At 40.0% G+C, this 19,103-nt stretch overlaps 1 protein-coding gene across 3 annotated transcripts; it reads right to left on the reverse strand.

Moving 5' to 3' along the window:
* Positions 1-5,403: 5,403 nt before the first annotated feature.
* LOC110296470 (killer cell lectin-like receptor subfamily B member 1A) lies at positions 5,404-17,410 on the reverse strand. 3 transcript variants are annotated; one of them, XM_021165168.2, is made up of 6 exons: positions 17,314-17,410; positions 14,051-14,149; positions 12,838-12,912; positions 11,931-12,085; positions 11,542-11,645; positions 5,404-5,703 (listed from the first exon to the last, which is right to left on the reverse strand). In XM_021165168.2, exons 1-6 carry the CDS (start codon positions 17,396-17,398, stop codon positions 5,562-5,564), a joined length of 660 nt encoding a protein of 219 aa, XP_021020827.2. In that variant the 5' UTR covers positions 17,399-17,410; the 3' UTR covers positions 5,404-5,561. The 3 variants fall into 3 exon arrangements, with proteins under 3 accessions (XP_021020827.2, XP_085695714.1, XP_085695715.1); XM_085839588.1 differs by having other exon boundaries at positions 11,931-12,076; positions 17,314-17,398; XM_085839589.1 differs by lacking the exon at positions 14,051-14,149.
* Positions 17,411-19,103: the final 1,693 nt, after the last annotated feature.

Below are 19,103 nucleotides of genomic sequence, written 5' to 3' on the forward strand. Positions count from 1 at the left end.
GAATGGGAATGGGTGGGTAGGGAAGTGGGGGGCGCTATGGGGGACTTTTGGGATAGTATTGGAAATGTAATTGAGGAAAATATGTAATAAAAATATTAAAAAAAAAAGAATTGGGAACAAAACACCCATGGAAGGAGTTACAGAGACAAAGTTTGGAGCTGAGATGAAAGGATGGACCATCCAGGCAATGCCCCACCCGGAGGTCCATCCCATAATCAGTCACCTAATGAAGACACTATTGCATATGCCAGCAAGATTTTGCTGAAAAGACCCTGATATAGCTGTCTCTTGTGAGGCTAAGCCAGTGCCTGGCAAACACAGAAGTGGATGCTCCCAGTCATCTATAGAATGGAACCCAGGGCCCCCAGTGGAGGAGCTAGAGAAAGCACCCAAGGAGCTGAAGGGGTCTTCAACCCTATAGGTGGAACAACAATATGAAGTAACCAGTACCCCTAGAGCTCATGTCTTTAGCTGCATATGTATCAGAAGATGGCCTAGTCAGTCATCATTGGGAAGAGAGGCCCCTGGGTCTTGCAAACTTTATATGCCCCAGTACAGGGGAAACACCAGGGCCAAGAAGTGGGAGTGGGTGAGTAGGGGAGTGGGGAGTGGGGGCGAGGGTATAGGGGACTTTCGGGATAGCATTTGAAATGTAAATGAGTAAATACCTAATAAAAAATTGGAGGAAAAAAAGAGAAAAGAAAAGAAATATCAATGGAGTGAAGAGAATCTGGTGCTCTAAACATAAGTTTCAAATGATGCTTTGAGGACACGGAACTTTAGCTGTAAGTTCTGAAGTCATCTGTGGCTATATGGAATTCATAATAGCTCTGCTAAGAGTAGTAGGTCGAGGTAAAGTGGTTTCTAATAAAGATGCTTACAAATGCTTCTGTGATTCAAAGTGTGAACTAACTGTGAAAAACAACCAGAGCTAAGTGTCCTTTATTCATATGAAGGTGAAGCAAATTGACCACTTGTTGGTTACAGAATATGAGGAGCAACATCAACTACTGCACAGTAATGTAGCTATTTTGTGCCTATAAAAAGAAAACCATCCTGAGATTGAACTCCTGGAGAATTTAGCTGTGGTATTGAGCTAATTATGTCTTTGATTGTCTGATTGTTAGAATGTTTATGTGTGTGTGTGTATATATATATATATATATATATATATATATATATATATATGAGTTCAAAACAGTGTTTCTCTGTGTAGTCTTGGCTTTCCTGGAACTCACTTTGTAGACCAGGCTGGCCTCGAACTCAGAAATCCGCCTGCCTCTGCCTCCTGAGTGCTGGGATTAAAGGTATGTGCCACCACGCCCAGCTAGAATTACATTAATCTTATCACAATGAGAGAGAGAGAGAGAGAGAGAGAGAGAGAGAGAGAGAGAGAGAATGAGAAAGAATGAAAGAGAGAATGAGAGAGAGAATGAAAGAAAGACGTAAGAGGGGCAGACACATAGACAGCATGGGTGGTAGAAATTGCAATGTGGCATTACATACATATAAGGAGATATTGAATCAAAGTCAAGTGGTGAGTGATTTAAGTTATCCAGGCTTTTAGAATATGGCAATAGTAAAATGTAAACTAAGTGTCTCAGGAAAAAATAAAGACAAGTTTCTAACTAGAAGCTTCTTTCTATATCAAACCCTTCAGATTAACAATGGAACTTAGGATTTATAAGAATAAAGAAAAATATAGGCAATAGTACTCTTAAATGTGAAAAGAAACATGGTAAAGGAATAATTTTATGCAAGAAGTTGAAAATATGAGCCAGTAAGTGGCAGCCATGAGTTAAGATCATTGCTTCAGGCTCAAAATGCAAAGCAATGGGTGCCATGAGCAGAATGGCTCACCAGGAAGCTACAAGAGTTCCTCCTGCTGCTCCCCAGAGGCATTGCTTGAGGCATTGGCACACACACCAGAGCAGCTCTGTGGGAAGTTAGACACTAGCGAGGAGGTTGCACCCCAGCCCATTTTAAACCAAGGAGATATATTACAGAGAAGGGAGCAGGCAACTGAGGCTACTCCCATGCTTCAATCTGCAGGGGATCTGGGTAGAAACCTCCCACACTGTTGAGAGCTAGACCTATGCAAGTCTTTCTCAGAAGCCATAATGAAAGGACAAAAGGAACCTAATTCTGTCTTTATCCAAGTGAACTTGGCAAGGCCTGTCTGGACCAGAAGATAGGGCCTCAAAGGACTTAATGCTGCAGTTCCTGGGAACTTGGCTGTTCCCCATAAAGACAGGGGTCATTAATCCCAAGGCCACTGTGTGCTCCATCTGTCATGCTCTTGAGACTCTCCACATTCACTTTGAGCATCTCTGCTTGGCTAACTTGCTGCTGATTTCATCCTATTGTATGATAGCTTTCTTCCGACTCTGTCCCATCTTTCCCTCCTGGAAATAGTGTACAAAACGCTGTATTTATTAACAAGTTTCCTTGGCATAAGACATAGCTTCTGCAAGACCTCCCAAGCTCAAGCTCACCTCTTCTATCTTCTTTATCTCTCATCCCCTGGACCTTTTTGCCCAGGACCCTGTAACTGAAGAATGACCTACTTGCCAGGGTCATCACAGAGAGGCTCCTTCTTCTCAATGAAGCAAAACAAAGGGCATGAATAGAATGCTCTAATTCACTTATGGATACTGTATGTGGATTGCCTGACATTACAAAAAGAGAGAGGCAGGATAATTGGTTTGAGAAATAAAATAACCTCAACCTGACAAAAATTTATTTCAGAGAAAAATCTCATGCAGAGAGAGTAAGAGAGATGGGACTGGTCTTTTCAAGTGCTTACCATAGGAAAAAAAAGTAAAAAGCAAAAGATGAGCCAATAAAAGAAAGGAAAACAGTACTTCTTAAACTAAAGTGTCACAGATGCATAAGCTGCTTGGAAAATAATTTTAGTTTTTGTATGTGTATATGATTATTATCTAATATCTCAGTTCCAAACACGGGATATCCTTGGGAGATACTTGTAAGGGATATGCCAGAGTTCCCCAACACAACACAGGCTATTTCCTTTGTTCTTGATTTTACACAATTACTATAGGTGAAGATACCACGTTTTCAGAACATAAATTAACTAATCTGGAATTGACCCGGAAACCTCTAAGCTGATGGTAAGCTTTCATAATGCTGGAAGGCACTGTTCAGGCTACTGAGGGAGAAGCATCAGTAGTCTTGCCCTACATCATCAATCAGCCATACAAGATAACCACCAATAAAATACTGGTATGCAGGTATGGGAGTAAATGACTGGGTTTCTAATTGGATCTGATGTCTCCTACTTTATAGAAGAGAACTCATGCCTGGTCTATAAATGTGTTAAACCCAGGGCTATGGGCATCATAGGCCCAAGGGAGGAACTTATTTTTGGTAAACAATCATGTTATCATATGGTTTTCAAATATCCATTTTTTTCTTTTCTTTTCTTTTTTTCTTTCTTTCTTTTTTTTTTTTTTTTTTTTTTTTTACTCAGCAATGATCAAAGTGACAAGAATAAGTAAGTGTGAGTGCTCAGGCTGAAAAGAGATGTCTATATTAATTCCCACCCAGGGGACATCATGGAGGAAGCAGGTGAAAAGAATGTAAAAATACTCTAAAATTCTGTCTTCTGAAAAATGACATGGTCATTGCCCTTACAAACTCACAGCCACTGTGTTTATATGCACAAAATCAAGCCAGTCGAAATTCCAGAATGGGCTAGAAATAGTTGTACATGCCTTTAATCCTAGCACTTGGGAGGCAAAGATAGGAGGTTCTCTGAGTTCAAGGCCAGCCTGGTCTCCATAGTGAGTTCCAGAACACCAGACTCTACAGAGATACACTTTCTCAAAAATGAAAAAAAAGAAACACCCAGCATGGTTGGGAGAGGGATTCACAAGGCTCCATTCCTTCCTAAGGCACTATTAATTAGCAGTTGATAACTGTTATGAAAAGAAGAGTCAGTTTTCTTTGTGGCTGTGACCACCAGTGGCTTGCTTATGCTCCAGTGATGATCCCACATCTATACATGTGCAGGTAGCATTCACTGAACTCAATGGATTATAAATAAGAAATCAACAAACAAACAAACAAACAAAAAAGCTATAGGAGAGGGATGCATTGAAGAGGGCTTTGGGAGGGTCTGGAGGGGTACAATGACACGAGGGGAAGATATGATCATAATGCATTGTATGCATCTATAATCACAAAGTATGAAAACCTCTATGTCTGTCTCTCATTGTCTGACTCAGACATACAAACAAACTCATTAGAACTGATAAAGTAATTTAACTTTTCAGAATATAAAATTAAAATGCAGACATCATTTAAAAATAATTTAAAGATTTTCTTAATTCCATGAAACAGACTGAATTTTTAGGAATAAAGCCAATTGTAGGTGTGAAGGTGTGAAAAGGGTAAAACATTGCTAAATGAAATTAAGCAGACATTAACTAACGCAATCTTGAGTTAATGGGTTAAATGACTTAATATTGTTGGGATTGTCATATTACTTAAAGAATCTACAGATTCAAAGCAATCTTTATTAGAATATTAGTAATATCTTCACAGAAATAGAAAATTTTATCCTGAGCTCTAAATAGAATATCAAAGGATTTTAAACATTAAAAACAAAATTGGAAGACATGTGCTGTCTGGTTTGAAAACATAGTAATAATATATTGTAATTAAAACAGATGATACTGGCATAGACACAAATAGACTAAAGGGAATAACACAGAACCAGGAACATGAATAAGTTGTCATGTGTATATTCAAATTATCTTGACAATTGATACAACTGGAAAAAATAGTCCCTTCAGTGAATAATGTTTAGAAAACTGGAAATCCTCATACAAAAAAATGAAGTGTGATTCTCATATTATACTATTATATAAAGAAAAATTAACTCAAAATGGATTAAATAGCTACAGCGGTTTGAATAGGAATGTCCTCCATAGATTCATGTGTTTGAATACTTGGCCATAGAAAGTGGCACTTTTGGGAGGTGTGGCCTTATTGGAGGAAGTGTGTCACTGTGGAGGTATGTCTTATATGCTCAAGCTACAACCAATGTGGGACACGGTCTCTTCCTGCTGCATGCAGATCAGGATGTAGAACTCTCAGCTTCATTTCCAGCATGATGTTGACCTGGATGCTGCCATGCTTCCCACCATGAAGGATAAGGGCCATTTCAGCTGGAAATTACAAAGTCCATCTCTCGGTCAGTATTTGATATTTAATAAAGTTTCAAATTTGGCCCAAAATGATTTTTGCAAGTGATCCTCTGTGGCTGTTTTGCAGATGAGCTCAGACACAGACTCCTGGATTAGAATCCGGTACCCCACAGCTGCCAGGGCTTTTTCCCACAGAACCCCTCTCTTAGAATGGCATATCAACTTCTCTGTCTTCTTTACAGCATAGAGAAATTGCACACAGGAATCTGTAAGACTCACAGTGCTTTCAGAGTCCATGCATTGGGCCACTAACTACACTGGGAGGCAGACAGCAGAGACAGGTTAGGTGCAGAGATCTGGTGTGGTTGGTAAAGTAATCAGGATTTCCAGTCAGGAGTCATGAAATATGGTTTCGAGTTTTAGTTCCTTTTGGCAGATCCAACATCCATCTGAATCACAGCTCTCAGAAAACACTTTGTCCATTGAGATGGTGGCACAGCTATTCTTTATATCATCACCAGTGATTTTTAATCTAAGAAGGAAGAGAATAGCCACCCTTAGTGTTTAGGATTCTCTATAATTATCCTGTCTGTCATTAGTTTCCTTTGGACTTTAAAGGGGAAAGGAGAATGCACAGTTATTGAGTACAGTAAACACAAACATCCTATTGTGAACATTGAAGGCAGAGTGGATAGAAACCTATAAAACTGCTGTTTAGTCATTGGCAAAGAAAGATCCTTCCAGAAAGAATCTTGTACAAAAAGGAGAAGGCTCAGAAAGGGATAATTGTCTCCCATTCTACTGCATCGATTCACACTCTAACATATCATGTGAAAAGCTTCATGTTGTAGCACTTCAGTTTTGTTTAATATACAGGGTGAAGCTGTAGACACGGCTCAGTGATTGAGAGCACTGGCTATTCTTGGACAAGATCTGAGTTCAGTGTCCATAACCCACATAGTTGCTCACAGTGTCTGGAACTCTAGTTTCAAGGGATCTGATACACCTCTTCTGGCTTCTGTGGACACCAGGCATTTGTGCAGTATGAATATACACATGCAGGCAAACATTCATAAACATAAAACAAAATAAATTCATCTGTAAAAATAGATGAATAGCAGAAAAGCACATGTGTACATATGTGTGAATATGTATACATATGTATGTGGTTTGAGTATCTAATATTTAGGGAAGTATTAAGTGAACTATGAATGTATGACAACAGTTACATACAGTAGGGAAACAATGAATGTATTCAATATACAGAATGAGCTCACAGGATCTAGATCACAGAACTGAATGCAGAGAGGGAAACAGGCTCAACTCACATGATATATAGTCACAATTCCTTTCATTCTCTTTCCTTAGGTTGAAAAGTATTTAACATAAGTTTAAAATGTGCATGGCTCCCATCACTGCATGCTGGTAGGAACATGATTAGGATACAATCTCTGATGCAGACTGTCTCAGGGTTGATTTAAAGGAAAGATGACTTCTAAATGCACTGATGGATCTTTTAAAAAGGTGGCACATGATAGTGGGCAGGGCTCCCTCACAGGTGTCCTTCCTTTGTTTAGTTTCTTGTGGAGCCCTTGTCCGTGAGAGACAATCTGAGGTCATCCTGGAGGTCCGCATGCTAGTCCAGCCATGATTCCCCCTCTTTTATCTCTTCCACCCTTCAGGATCTTTCTTCAGCTCTCAAGATAATTTCCTTTGTGCTGATCTGTTGAAGTCAATGACTTCCTTTCAAAATTCCTTTGAGGCTTCCCAGGCCTTCTCCTACCAGACTGCTGAGGAGTTCTCTAACATTCCTTATTAATTCTCTAAACAATCCTGTCCGAGAAACAGTTTCTCCCTTTTCCTTACCTGAAATCCAGGGACAGAGAGTTAAAACAAGAGTGGAGTAGCTTGACTGAAACTCTTCCCACTGAGCCTGGCAGCCTCCAGACTTACCAACTGAGTCTGTCTAATAATCATAGTGTCATTTTGTCCTCAGAGTAAAGTGACAGATTTTTTCTGAGTTTACTCTGTACACTTCACTTCTCTATTGTACACCAATTTGCATGTTTAACAACTTCTATATATAATACATTGACATTACTGTGAATCAAATGATTTTCTACTCTTGTTTACCTGTGACATTTTGTTACAAAGAAAATTGATTAATACCTGTTTCTGTCACAGCTCTTCAAATAATTGTGTCTTTCATAACTCGAGTTAAGCTATAATGCAACCTGTGATTTGTGGTCATTTCTCTCAGCTGTCAAAGTTCCAAGCTAACACTTGCTCCTTTTCCTTCCAAACTCACTCTTCCTCTTCCTGGTTGGAACTGAGAACCCAGCCTCATGACACAATATGGATCATTTGAAGCCACAGCATGAACAGTGCCATTTAAGACATTCTTTGAGAAGCCAGCCAGTAAGTAACATCCCTCCATGTCATCTGCATCAACCCCTGCTTCCTGACCTGCTTAAGTTCCAGTCCTGACTTCCTTTGGTGATAAACAGCAATGTGGAATTGGAAGCTAAATAAATTCTCTACTCCCAAACTTGCTTCTTGGTCATGATATTTGTGCAGGAATAGAAACCCTGACTAAGAAACATCTTCTACAAAAAACCACCTGAAACAACTAGCCTCATGGGACTGAATAAATACTAGATTCTTGGACTTCCTATTCACAGCAGCTCATTGATGGATTACTTGGGCTACAGACTGAAAAATCAAGGAGCAATTAAAAAATAGAGACAGAACTTCCAGTTTCCATCTGTGCCTGGAGGCCTGGAGCTGATTCTGGTCTCCCAGGAGTACTGACACACAGGCTTTCAGGAGGGACAAGTCACAGTCAGAAACTGCAAGAACAGTTAACACCAGAGGTAGCCAGATTGCAAAAGGCAAGTGCAATGACCTTGCCAAAAGAAACCAAGGCTATTTGGCATCATCAGAACCCAGTTCTCCTATGACAGCAAGCCTTGGATACCCCAACACACCAGAAAAGCAAGACTCTGATTTAAAATCACATCCCATGATGATGGTAGAGGACTTAAAGAAGGACATAAATACTCCCATAAAGAAATACAGGAGAACAGAGGAAAACATCTACAAAACTTTAAAGAGGAAACACAAAAATCCCTTAAAGAATTACAGGAAAAAACAACCAAACAGGTGAAGTAATTGAACAAAACCATCCAGGATCTAGAAATGGAAACAGAAGGCCTGGCAGGGGTGGTGAATGCCTTTAATCCCAGCACTTGGGAGGCAGAGGCAAGAAGATTTATGAGTTTGAGGCCAGCCTGGTCTACAGAGTGAGCTCCAGGACAGCCAGGGCTACACAGAGAAACCCTGTCTTGAAAAATAAAAACAAAAACAAAATGCAAACAAAAACAATAAAGAAATCAAAAGAGAGGCAACCCTGGAGATAGAAAACCTAGGAAAGAGATCAGGAGTCATAGATGCAAGCATCATCAACAGAATACAAGACATAAAAGAGAGAATCTCGTGTGTCATAGACACAACAGTTAAAGAAAATGTAAAATGCAAAAAGCTCCTAACCCAAAACATCCAGGAAATCCAGGACACAAGGAGAAGACCAAACCTAAGGATTATAGGTATTGAAGAGCATGAAGATTCCCAATTTAAAGGGCCAGTAATATCTTCAACAAAATTATAGAAGAAAACTTCCCTAACCTGAAGAAAGAGATGCCCATAAACATACAGAGGCCTACAGAACTCCAAATAGATTGGACCAGAAAAGAAATTCTGCCCATTACATAATAATCAAAACACCAAATGCACAAAACAAAGAAAGAATATTAAAGGCAGCAACGGAAAAGGGTCAAGTAACATATAAAGGCAGACCTATCAGAATTATACCTGACTTCTCAACAGAGAATATGAAAGCTAGAAGATCCTGGGCAGATGCTATACAGACCCTAAGAGAACACAAATGCCTGCCCAGGCTACAATACACAGCAAAACTCTCAATTATCATAGGTGGAGAAACCAAGATATTCTATGACAAAAATAAAATTACACAATATCTTTCTACAAATCCAGCCCTACAAAAGATAATAGATGTAAAATGTCAACACAAGGAGGGTAACTCTAGAAAAAGCAAGAAAGTAATCTTCTTTCAACAAACCCAAATAAGATAGCCACACAAACATAAAAATAACAATAAAAATAACAAGAAGTAACAATCACTATTCCTTAACATGTCTTAACATCGATGGCCTCAATTCCCCAATAAAAAGACATAGAATAACAGACTGGCTATGTAAACAGGTCCCAACATTTTCTGCATGCAGGAAACACACCTCAATGACAAAGACAGATACTACCTTAGAGTAAAGGGCTGGAAAACAATTTTCCAAGCAAATGGTCCTAAGAAACAAGCTGGAGTAGCCATTCTAATATTGGATAACAGCAACTTTCAACTAAAAGTTGTCAAAAAGGATAAGGAAGGACACTTCATACTCATCTAAGGAAAAAACAATCTACCAAGAAGAACTCTCAATTCTGAACATCTATTCTCCAAATGCAGGAGCACTCACATGAAATTTTACTAAAGCTCAAAGCACACATTGTACCTCCCTCACACAATAATAGTTGGAGACTTCAACACCCTACTCTCAGCAATGGACAGATCTTAGAAACAGAAATTAAACAGAGACACAGTAAAACTAACTGAAATTATGAACCAAACGAGTCTAACAGATATCTATATAACATTGTTATTCTACAACAAAAGAATATACCTTCTTCTCAGTACCTCATGGTACCTTCTCCAAAAATGACCTTTTAATCAGTCACAAAATAGGCCTCAACAGTTACAAGAAGATTGAAATAATCCCATGCATCCTCTCAGATCACCATGGACTAAGACTAGTCTTCAATAGCAACAAAAATAGTAGAAAGCCCACATACACATGGAAGCTGAACAATGTCCTACTCAATGATAACTTGCTCAAGGAAAAAATAAAGAAAGCAATTAAAGACTTTTTAGAATTTAATGAAAATGAAGGCACAATATTCCAAAATTTAGGGAACACAATGAAAGCAGTCCTAAGAGGAAATCTCATAACTCTGAGTCCTTCCACAAAGAAACTGGAGAGAGCTTACACTAGCAGCTTGGCAGAATGCCTGAAAGCTCTAGAACAAAAGGAACTAAATACACCCAAGAGGAGTACATGGCAGGAAATAATCAAACTCAGGGATGATATCAACCAAGCAGAAACAAAAAAAAAAAAAAAAACTATACAAAGAATCAACAAAACCAGGAGCTGGTTCTTTGAGAAAATCAATAGGATAGATAAACCCTTAGCCAGACTAGCCAGAGGCCACAGAGACAGTATCCAAATTCAGAAATGAAAAGGAAGATATGACAACAGAAACTAAGGAAATTTTAAAAATCATCAGATCTTACTACAAAAGCCTATATTCAATAAACCTGGATGAAATGTACATTTTTTCCTAGACAGATACCAAATACAAAAGCCAAATCAGAGTCAGATAAGCCATCTAAATAGTCCCATAACCCCTAAAGAAATAGAAGCAGCCATTAAAAGTCTACCAACCAAAAAAAGCCCAGGACCAGATGGGTTTAATGCAGAATTCTGTCAGACCTTCAAAGAAGACCTAATATCAGTACTCTTCAAAGTATTCCACAAAACAGAAACAGAAGGAACTCTATCCAATTCATCCTATGAAGTCACAGTTACGCTGAGTATTCTCTCTTGGAGATGGAATTGTTTCTGTCTATTCAGGAACTTGTCACAATTTTCTTTCATAGATGACTTCGTAAGAGAATTTCTTCTACTTCTATCATGTTCAATGTTCCAAATAGATTTTTAAAAAGCTCGTTGAGTGCATATTACTTTTAGCTTCATAAGATATCATGTATATATAAGAGGCATTTAGCTATTATGAATTATTTCGATATCTTAAAAATGTCAATACTGAGTTGTATATTTTAAAATAAATTTTATTAGTTTAATAAAAATAAAAGTAAAAAGAGAAAAACTCAAAAAAAAGAAATTCTTTGAAACATATAAAGCGAAAGGGCAGGAGGAAGAAAAAAGTTCTATGTGCATATAGGGTCTAGGTAGGAATTTTTTAAATGTACATTCATTCCAAAGGAGTTAGTCTAGTTCCTGAGCCTTAGAATGTTATACATACATACATACATACATACATACATCATACACACACACACACACATACACAAAACCTTATAAAATGCTGGTATCTTTTCATACGTGGAAATTTTCACCCTTTGAATCATATTTTCTGATTGTTCATATGCTGTCAGTGCTAGAGCCCTACACTGTTCTGACCTGAAATTAATATTCAAATTATCTCTTCTAGTACTCACACATCAGAATTTAAAGTCGAGCCATTTATCCACATCCAGTTTATGTCTGTGTAACTTAGTCCAATCCAAAATGAATTTTCCTTTGCCAAGTCCTGTAGGAATCTCTACAATCAAAACAGAGCAGAGGACTTAACCCTGAGCCTGTGTATTGGTGACTCACATCCTACTAGCCTCCTGAAACCTGTACCCATCCTGAGTCCCCAACAGTTAATTCTTCCTCCTTTGTGAAATCTGTGCCCCTTATTTATAATTCAAAGGACATTCACTTTATACGTGTAGCTATTGGCTCACATGTCCAATTAGACTCTCAGATTATGAGCTTCCATCATGTAAAGTCCCCACTTTCTTTGAAGAATGTGCTAATGTCTCAATTTAGTTGAACAGCTCACCAGTTCTTCTTGGTCTTGAATGAGCAGCAAAGTGGCTCCTCTCCTATAACAGTCAGCTTGACCTTCCTTCCAAGTGTTGGAAACTTGAGAAACATGAAAGCATTTATCTCGGTGTGAAAGCCAGTCTTGTGGACACTCTAACTCAGCTGGACAATCTGAAGTGAGAGAAAGACATGGTGTATTCTACCCTGTTTGTGCTGCACCACAGCTGGTTACACACAGTAGTTGCTTTACTAACCCACACTTTTATTAACATGTACAGGAACAAGATTACTGCTATGACATATTGAAGACATAAATAACAAAAACTTTATTTTATTTTTGTATCTATTAATTAACTTCAGACAAAATTAACTATTTGACATGTTTATTAAAACAATCAAATATTCCCTGTAGTGATCTCCACACGAATGGCCCCCTCAGCTAAACTCTGTGAGCTGAGAAGGAGGCATGGTATATTTCCACTGTGTTCCTGGTGTGTGTATCCCGTTATACACAGTAGTTTTATTGATATGTTCAGGAACAAGACTACTGTTATGACATAGCAATAAAATGTAAATAACAAGGAATACATTATTGTTTCTATTAATTAACCTTAGGCAAAGTTAAATGTTTGACACTACTGTTTTTTAAGTTAATGATCAAGTGTACTAGCTTCCTGAGGCAGTGTGGCCAAGTGGTAAAGATCTCAGGCTTCAAGGTCACACCGTTTCAAAGATGTTACCAGCCTTATCAACTACCAATCATGAGACCCTCAACAAGTTTCTATGCAGCAATTTCCTCTAACATAAGACTATGGTGATATAAAGTCTTCACAGATGGCTGTTGTAAGCCTTGGCTAATGTAATGCCTGGTAAATAGCAAGTATCAGCTATTATTCTTGCAAAATACAAGCCACAAAAATTACCTCTTGTTTTGTTCCGGTTCTCTTGAAAATACACGGGGCATTTTTCTATTGATGTTTTTTGTATTAAGACTCCCACTGATAAATGAGAAAACACACAAGAGGATTAGCGCTGAAATTAATGTGAAACAGATGTGTTCCATTTCTCACTCCAGGAAATCAAGTTATTTCAACAAACCTGAACTTCTGAACTGAGAATAAAATATTAGCAAACTGGGCTGAGGGAGGAGGGTGGAGACAGAATATATAAACAAAGAAGAAAATCACAGAACATATAGATTCACACCTGTTTACTCACATATTATCCTATAGCCTTACAGAGACTCTTAACTTACCCACCCTCACCACCTGAATCCTCATTTTCAGAATGAGCACTAGTGAACCCCTCCAAGGAAGACAGCTTAGTGCCACTGGAGTTTAATAGACACTTAATAAACCAACACTGGAGCCTTTTAGTTATCTTTGTTGTTTTTGGCACAATTATAACTTATTTTTTTTAGGTTCTGTGTGTGTGTGTGTGTGTGTGTGTGTGTGTGTGTGTGTGTGTGTGTGTGTTGGGGGTTAGTGACTTAGAGTCAGCTGAGAACACACTCAGATGTCAAATTCTCAAAACAAAGGAGACGTATTATCCCAGAGGGACAAGGTGGAGGATTGTCTCTGGATCAGTCAAAGACAGCAGCAGGTGTTTTTGCAAGTGTGGGTTTTTAAGGAGCAAAAGGGGAAGTCTGTGCAAGGGTGAGCTGGGAAGTCCTGATTAGACATGTTAGTCAGGGGAGCCAAATAATGGATTTTGATAACTGGACCTTGATGCTAGACCTCAGTGATCAACCTCATGAATGAATCAGGCAGAAGGGAGTGGCTAAATAAGGGAATGTACCTTGTGGATTAGCTTTAAGATGTGATCTAATGGTTTAGTAAGGGAGAGGAACGGGGGCTGGGGGGAGGGGGAAGGGAACAGAATCTTCTGGTGCAATCTTTGCCATGCCCAGGTCTGTTAGAGAGCCCTTTGTATGTAACAGCCCCTAATGGGTTTCAGAGGAATTTGGAAGCATGAAGGCAATGTGAAATTTCTCACTGGGTATGGGATACTGTCCTGTTCCTACTCACGTCATTGACCCTCCTCCAGGCCCAAGGGGCCCAATCATGTGAAGAGACACCAATATTTATGGTGGAAGCAGAGGAAGGATTGCAAAGCACAAGCCCTGGCCTCACTTACCTAAGACACTCATCCCAATCAGGGTCAGGAAAAGGAGGATGAGCCCAGCACAACTGAGCTTCAGAGCCAACCTGTGTGAACATGGGCACCGACAGGCATCTGCAAAGTTAAAAACCTTGTAACTCATTTAAGACAGTACAGAACATCTGGAATAACAGTTAAAGGTGGTTTTGACTAACAAGAACAATTGGATTCAAGTAGAGGGTTGGCTGCAGATATGAGCCTTTCTCCACCATCTTAAAGCAGAATTCCACGAAATAAACTCTCCATTAGGTTCAGCTATTTGCTTTGATAAAGCAGGACTGAGAAAAATAATACTTATGCACACATTATGCACAAAGGAGCATTGGCTGAATCAAACTTGATAGATGTGAAGATAGGTTGACAGCCGCTGAGTGCTGTCCAAAAATAAATGGCATGTTCTGTTTTGGGAAGGGAGACAAAAGCATCTCTAAGGAGGATTTTCTTTTGTTCAAGAGACATTTTGATACTCTGTTTTGTGGTAATTGTGACTTTCAGTGCTAGTGATTCTTCTACTCACCGCTCTCTACAATGGTCTCCATTTTGGATCAAAGGTATAGCATCCAAGGAGAAGCATCTCATGAGTCAAGATAGTATTTTCAGTATTTCAGTTGAGTTAGGCACCCCCTTATTGGCTGAGTTCCAAACTCCCTAGTGGATAGATGCACTGAAACTGGCTAGTAGCAGACTCAATGTACATACACATATGTATGCTACATACACACACTCACACACACACATACACACATACACACAAAGCACACATTATATAATGTAGCTGTAGCTTTAAGTGTTCTTTCCTTAGAGTACTTTTATAATTTCTTTTTGTTGTGCTCTGTTCTGTTTCTGAGATAGGGTTGCCCCTTAGTCCAGGCTCACTGCTAACTCTCTGTGTGGCTGAAGATGACTTTGAGCTCCTGATTCTCCTTCCTCCACTTCCCATGTGATGGGATTATAGGTGGGCACCACCCACAACGCATAGAGATTAAGAGACCATCAAGTACTCAGCCCTAAACAGGACATCTGCATCCCATTCCATCCTCAACCAAAGCTTGGCCATCATCACAGAAGAGGGGACAGAATGACTGCAGAACCAGAGATGGTGGACAACTGCAATGAAACACTGTCTTTCAGACACAGCAGGGCAACGCCATTTGTGATAGCCTGCACAAGACCTTCAAAAACTCAAGTCAGGCAAAGTTCCAGCATGGTAGGGAGAGTTGGGTAAGAAGTTCCAACCCTAACTGGGGAGTCATTGACAGTTGATGGCTGCTAGGAGTGGGAGAGTCAGTTTTATTCAAGGATACAATACCTAAGAGGCCACCTGTGCTCCAAGTCATGACCTTAAGCCCATGCACACACTGGCAGTGCTGTCTAGACTCAGTGGGAAAATAAAACCCCAAACCTTTAGCTTCTCAAGTCGCTTCTTCCATGTTTGCAGCCATAAACAGGGAAAACAAACACTTGCCTGCACCTACCACACATAACTGGCTCCATCAAATCCCCCCTCTGGTCAACAAAACCCTCAACTTTTCCCAGACCCGATGTAAAATTTATAATAATGCATTTTTGGTGACTTCTTTTTCAGGTCTTTTTTCCTGATTAAAGAAGATCCAGAAATCCTTCTCCTGGGCATATACCCAGAAGATGTTACAACTTGTAATAAGGACACATACTTTACTATATTAATAGCAGCCTTATTTATAATAGCCAGAAGCTGAAAAGAACCCAGATTTCCCTCAACAGAGGAATGAATACAGAAAATGTGATACATTTACACAATGGAGTACTACTCAACAATTCAAAACAATGAATTCATGAAATTCTTAGGCAAATGGATGCATCTGAAGGATATCATCCTGAGTGAGGTAACCCCATCACAAAAGAACACACATGATATGCACTCACTAATAAGCAGATATTAGCCCAGAAACCTAGAATATCCAAGATACAATTTGCAAAACACATGAAACTCAAGAAGAAGGAAGACCAAAGTTTGGATACTACGCTCCTTCTTAGAATGGGGAACAAAATACCCATGGAAGGAGTTACAGAGACAAAGGTCGGAGCTGAGACAAAAGGAAAGACCATCCAGAGACTGCCCGACCCGGGGATCCATCCATATACAACCACCAAACCCAGACACTATTGCATATGCCAGCAAGATTTTGCTGACAGGACCCTCTCTCTTGTGAGGCTATGCCAATGCCTGGCAAATACAGAACTGAATGCTCACAGTCATCTGTTGGATGGAACACAGGGCCCCTAATGAAGGAGCTAGAGAAAGTACCCAAGGAGCTAAAGGGGTCTGCAACCCTATAGGAGGAACAACAATATGAACAAACCAGTAACCCCCCCCCCCCCAGAGCTGTGTCTCTAGTTGCATATATAGCAGAGGATGGCCTAGTTGGCCATCAATGGAAGGAGAGGCCCTTGGTCTTGTGAAGATCATATGCCCCAGTACAGGGGAATGCCAGGGCCAGGAAGTGGGAGTCGGTGGGTTGGGGAGCAGGGCTGGGGGAAGGTATAGGAGGCTTTGAGGATAGCATTTGAAATGTAAATGAAGAAAATATCTAATAAAAATGCCTTAAAAATAAAATAAAATACAAAAAAAAATAGTTTCTCACAAGCAGCCTGAAAGAGTTGTGGTTTACATTGTTGACACAATATAGAAAGATGAAATTTAAAACACTGCAGTATTACAAAAGGAAGCTCAGTTTTGTCACAGAATGTCATACCATACCATAACCACTGTAGACATATTTTCTGCCTCTCTGTCTGTCTCTTTTCATCCATCCCTAAGTCATGGTACCCTTCATAAATGCCTCCTATCATTCTTCCACATTCTGGCAGACAGGGTACCACATCTGCCAACTCCTCCAGTGTTCAGTGCTAGAATGGCATGGAGAGGAGTAGTGCTGTTTGTGTTCTGTAGAGAAGTTTGGACCAGGCAAGACGCTTTTATTGTGAGTCTACCTGCTAGAAGCATCTCTTTCCTTGTAGATATGAAATATTCAGGGTCTGATGACTAAAGTCAAAAGAATTCCTGCCCAAGTTTCACACTCACTAAACTGAGTAAACATGGAACCTATAAGCTTTTCATTAATCCAGAGTTGTAGCCGTCTACACTCTTCAGCGCTGGTAGATGGTTGCTCATCTTCAAAGCAATAACTTAAAACTGTAAGAAAAATCATAACTCTGGAAGACATTCTAATACTACAAGGAAAAATAAAGCTACTGACCTGGGGGAAGAGACCGGGATGATACACGCTGAGGCCCCGGAGTCCTGGGTGGTTTTAAACTGAGGTAGATCCTTGCTGTGTCCATTGTGCATAGGACATGCAACAATGAAACTGGTGAGCATGAACAAACTCCAAGGTCTTTGAGGTGAAATGAGCAAACGGAAGTCCTCTGTGCCCACATCCACTGACTCCTGTCTCTGAGGGTTTCTCCATGGTTACTGACTGACCTTCCTGTCTGTCCTGTGCACACAGCTTACACACTGCTGTCTCTTTTTTTTCATTTTCTTTATTCTTCTCTCATAGAAAACATCCTGGCTGCAGCCTTCCCTCCTTCCTTTCCTCTCAGTTTCACCCACCACCTTCCTGCTTGCCCAGATCCACTCCGTCTTTGTTTCCCTTCAGAAAAGAGCAGGCCTCCCATTGATATCAACTGAATACAGGATAATAAGATGCAATAAGACTGGACACAAACCCTCTTATAAAGGCTGGATAAGACACCTCAGCAGGAGAAAAGGGTCTTATGAGCAGGCAAAAGAGTCAGAGACTCCCCAACTCCAACTGTTAGGAATTCCAGAAAAACACCAAGCTAAGAACCATAACATATGCAGAGGGCCTAGCGCAGACCCATGCAGGCTTCATGATTGCTGCTTCAGGCTCTGTGAATCTCTATGAGCACTGCTTAGATGATTCTGTAGGCCATGTATTGCTGGTGTTCTCCATGCCTCTGGCTCCCACAATCCTTCCTCTGCCACTTTCACGGGGTACCCGAGCTCTACCTAATGTTTGGTTGTGGGTGGTCTTTGCATCTGTTCCCATCATACATTATTGTCTTATGAAAGGAAGATGTAACATGTGGTCTCCTTTTGTTCTGATTTCTGTAACCATCTGTTTTGAGTTATTCTCTCAGGGTGAATGAAGCTCAAGGTGAGTGAAATGCAACATTCTTCCTCTATTTAAATTTAAGTGGCCATTTACCTCAAATTTTCAGCAATTATGATATATACTATATTATGCTGTGGGGTAAGAATAAATAGTAACATGTGCAAGTCCACAGTTATATGTGACATGAGTTGCAGCTCTAAGATCCTCCTGAAATATCCATCTGCGAAGGAAGCTGTGGAATGTGGAAATATCAAGAATGTGGGAAGAATTCATGACTGACACAACAGGAAAAGCACTGAGGGCAGAGCAACACCTGCAGCTCTGTCTCTGCCCTGTCCTGAAGGTCCAGGTGGATATAACATCATTCACCTGAGTGAAAGAACTTCATCTGTCAGAGCTCAGGGAGTGGAGAACTTGGGTCTATGGGATGTGCTAACTCCTCCAAGGGTTTCCAGGCCTAGAGCCTTAGAGCAAGGACTACTAATGCCAAGTCACACATTCACACATTACAAGTGAAGAAGAAAAACAAGGATTTTCTTAAAGTCACCTTCTGTGGTCAGAAAGGAATTGTACCAGGCACTCATCACTACATGGCAGTGCAGATGTCAGCTAGCTGTGAGTTCCAGGAGACAGGAGGTGCACACTCATAGCATAGGGCTCAGACGAATCCGCCAAGACCACTAAAGAAGGAAGCAGGGGGAACTATATCTGAGGGCCTCACAGCTAACTTAAGACTCAGTGGAGCCTCCTCAGCTGTCTCTGATGACAGCGATTTTATTCAACACCAGGGTCCACCTGTTTAATTTTTTGCAGTGCTGGGAATCAAACATGGAGCCTCATGAATTTGAGGTAAGCATTTCATCACCAAACTATGTTCCTAGTCCTAGACCGAAGATTTCAGCTTGTTT

Source organism: Mus caroli, unplaced genomic scaffold (assembly GCF_978045245.1).
Source record: "Mus caroli unplaced genomic scaffold, Mus_caroli_1 scaffold_7, whole genome shotgun sequence".
Lineage (NCBI taxonomy): Eukaryota > Metazoa > Chordata > Mammalia > Rodentia > Muridae > Mus > Mus caroli.

Excerpts from the sequence above, each read along its gene's own strand:
- LOC110296470 (XM_021165168.2), bottom strand. The coding sequence starts at position 17,398 with ATGGACACAGCAAGGATCTACCTCAGTTTAAAACCACCCAGGACTCCG. Across the intron at positions 14,150-17,313 it reads ATCCCGGTCTCTTCCCCCAG|ATGCCTGTCGGTGCCCATGT; the intron begins GTCAGTAGCTTT and ends TTAACTTTGCAG. Across the intron at positions 11,646-11,930 it reads TTCAAGACCAAGAAGAACTG|AGATTCCTACAGGACTTGGC; the intron begins GTGAGCTGTTCA and ends TTTTGATTGTAG.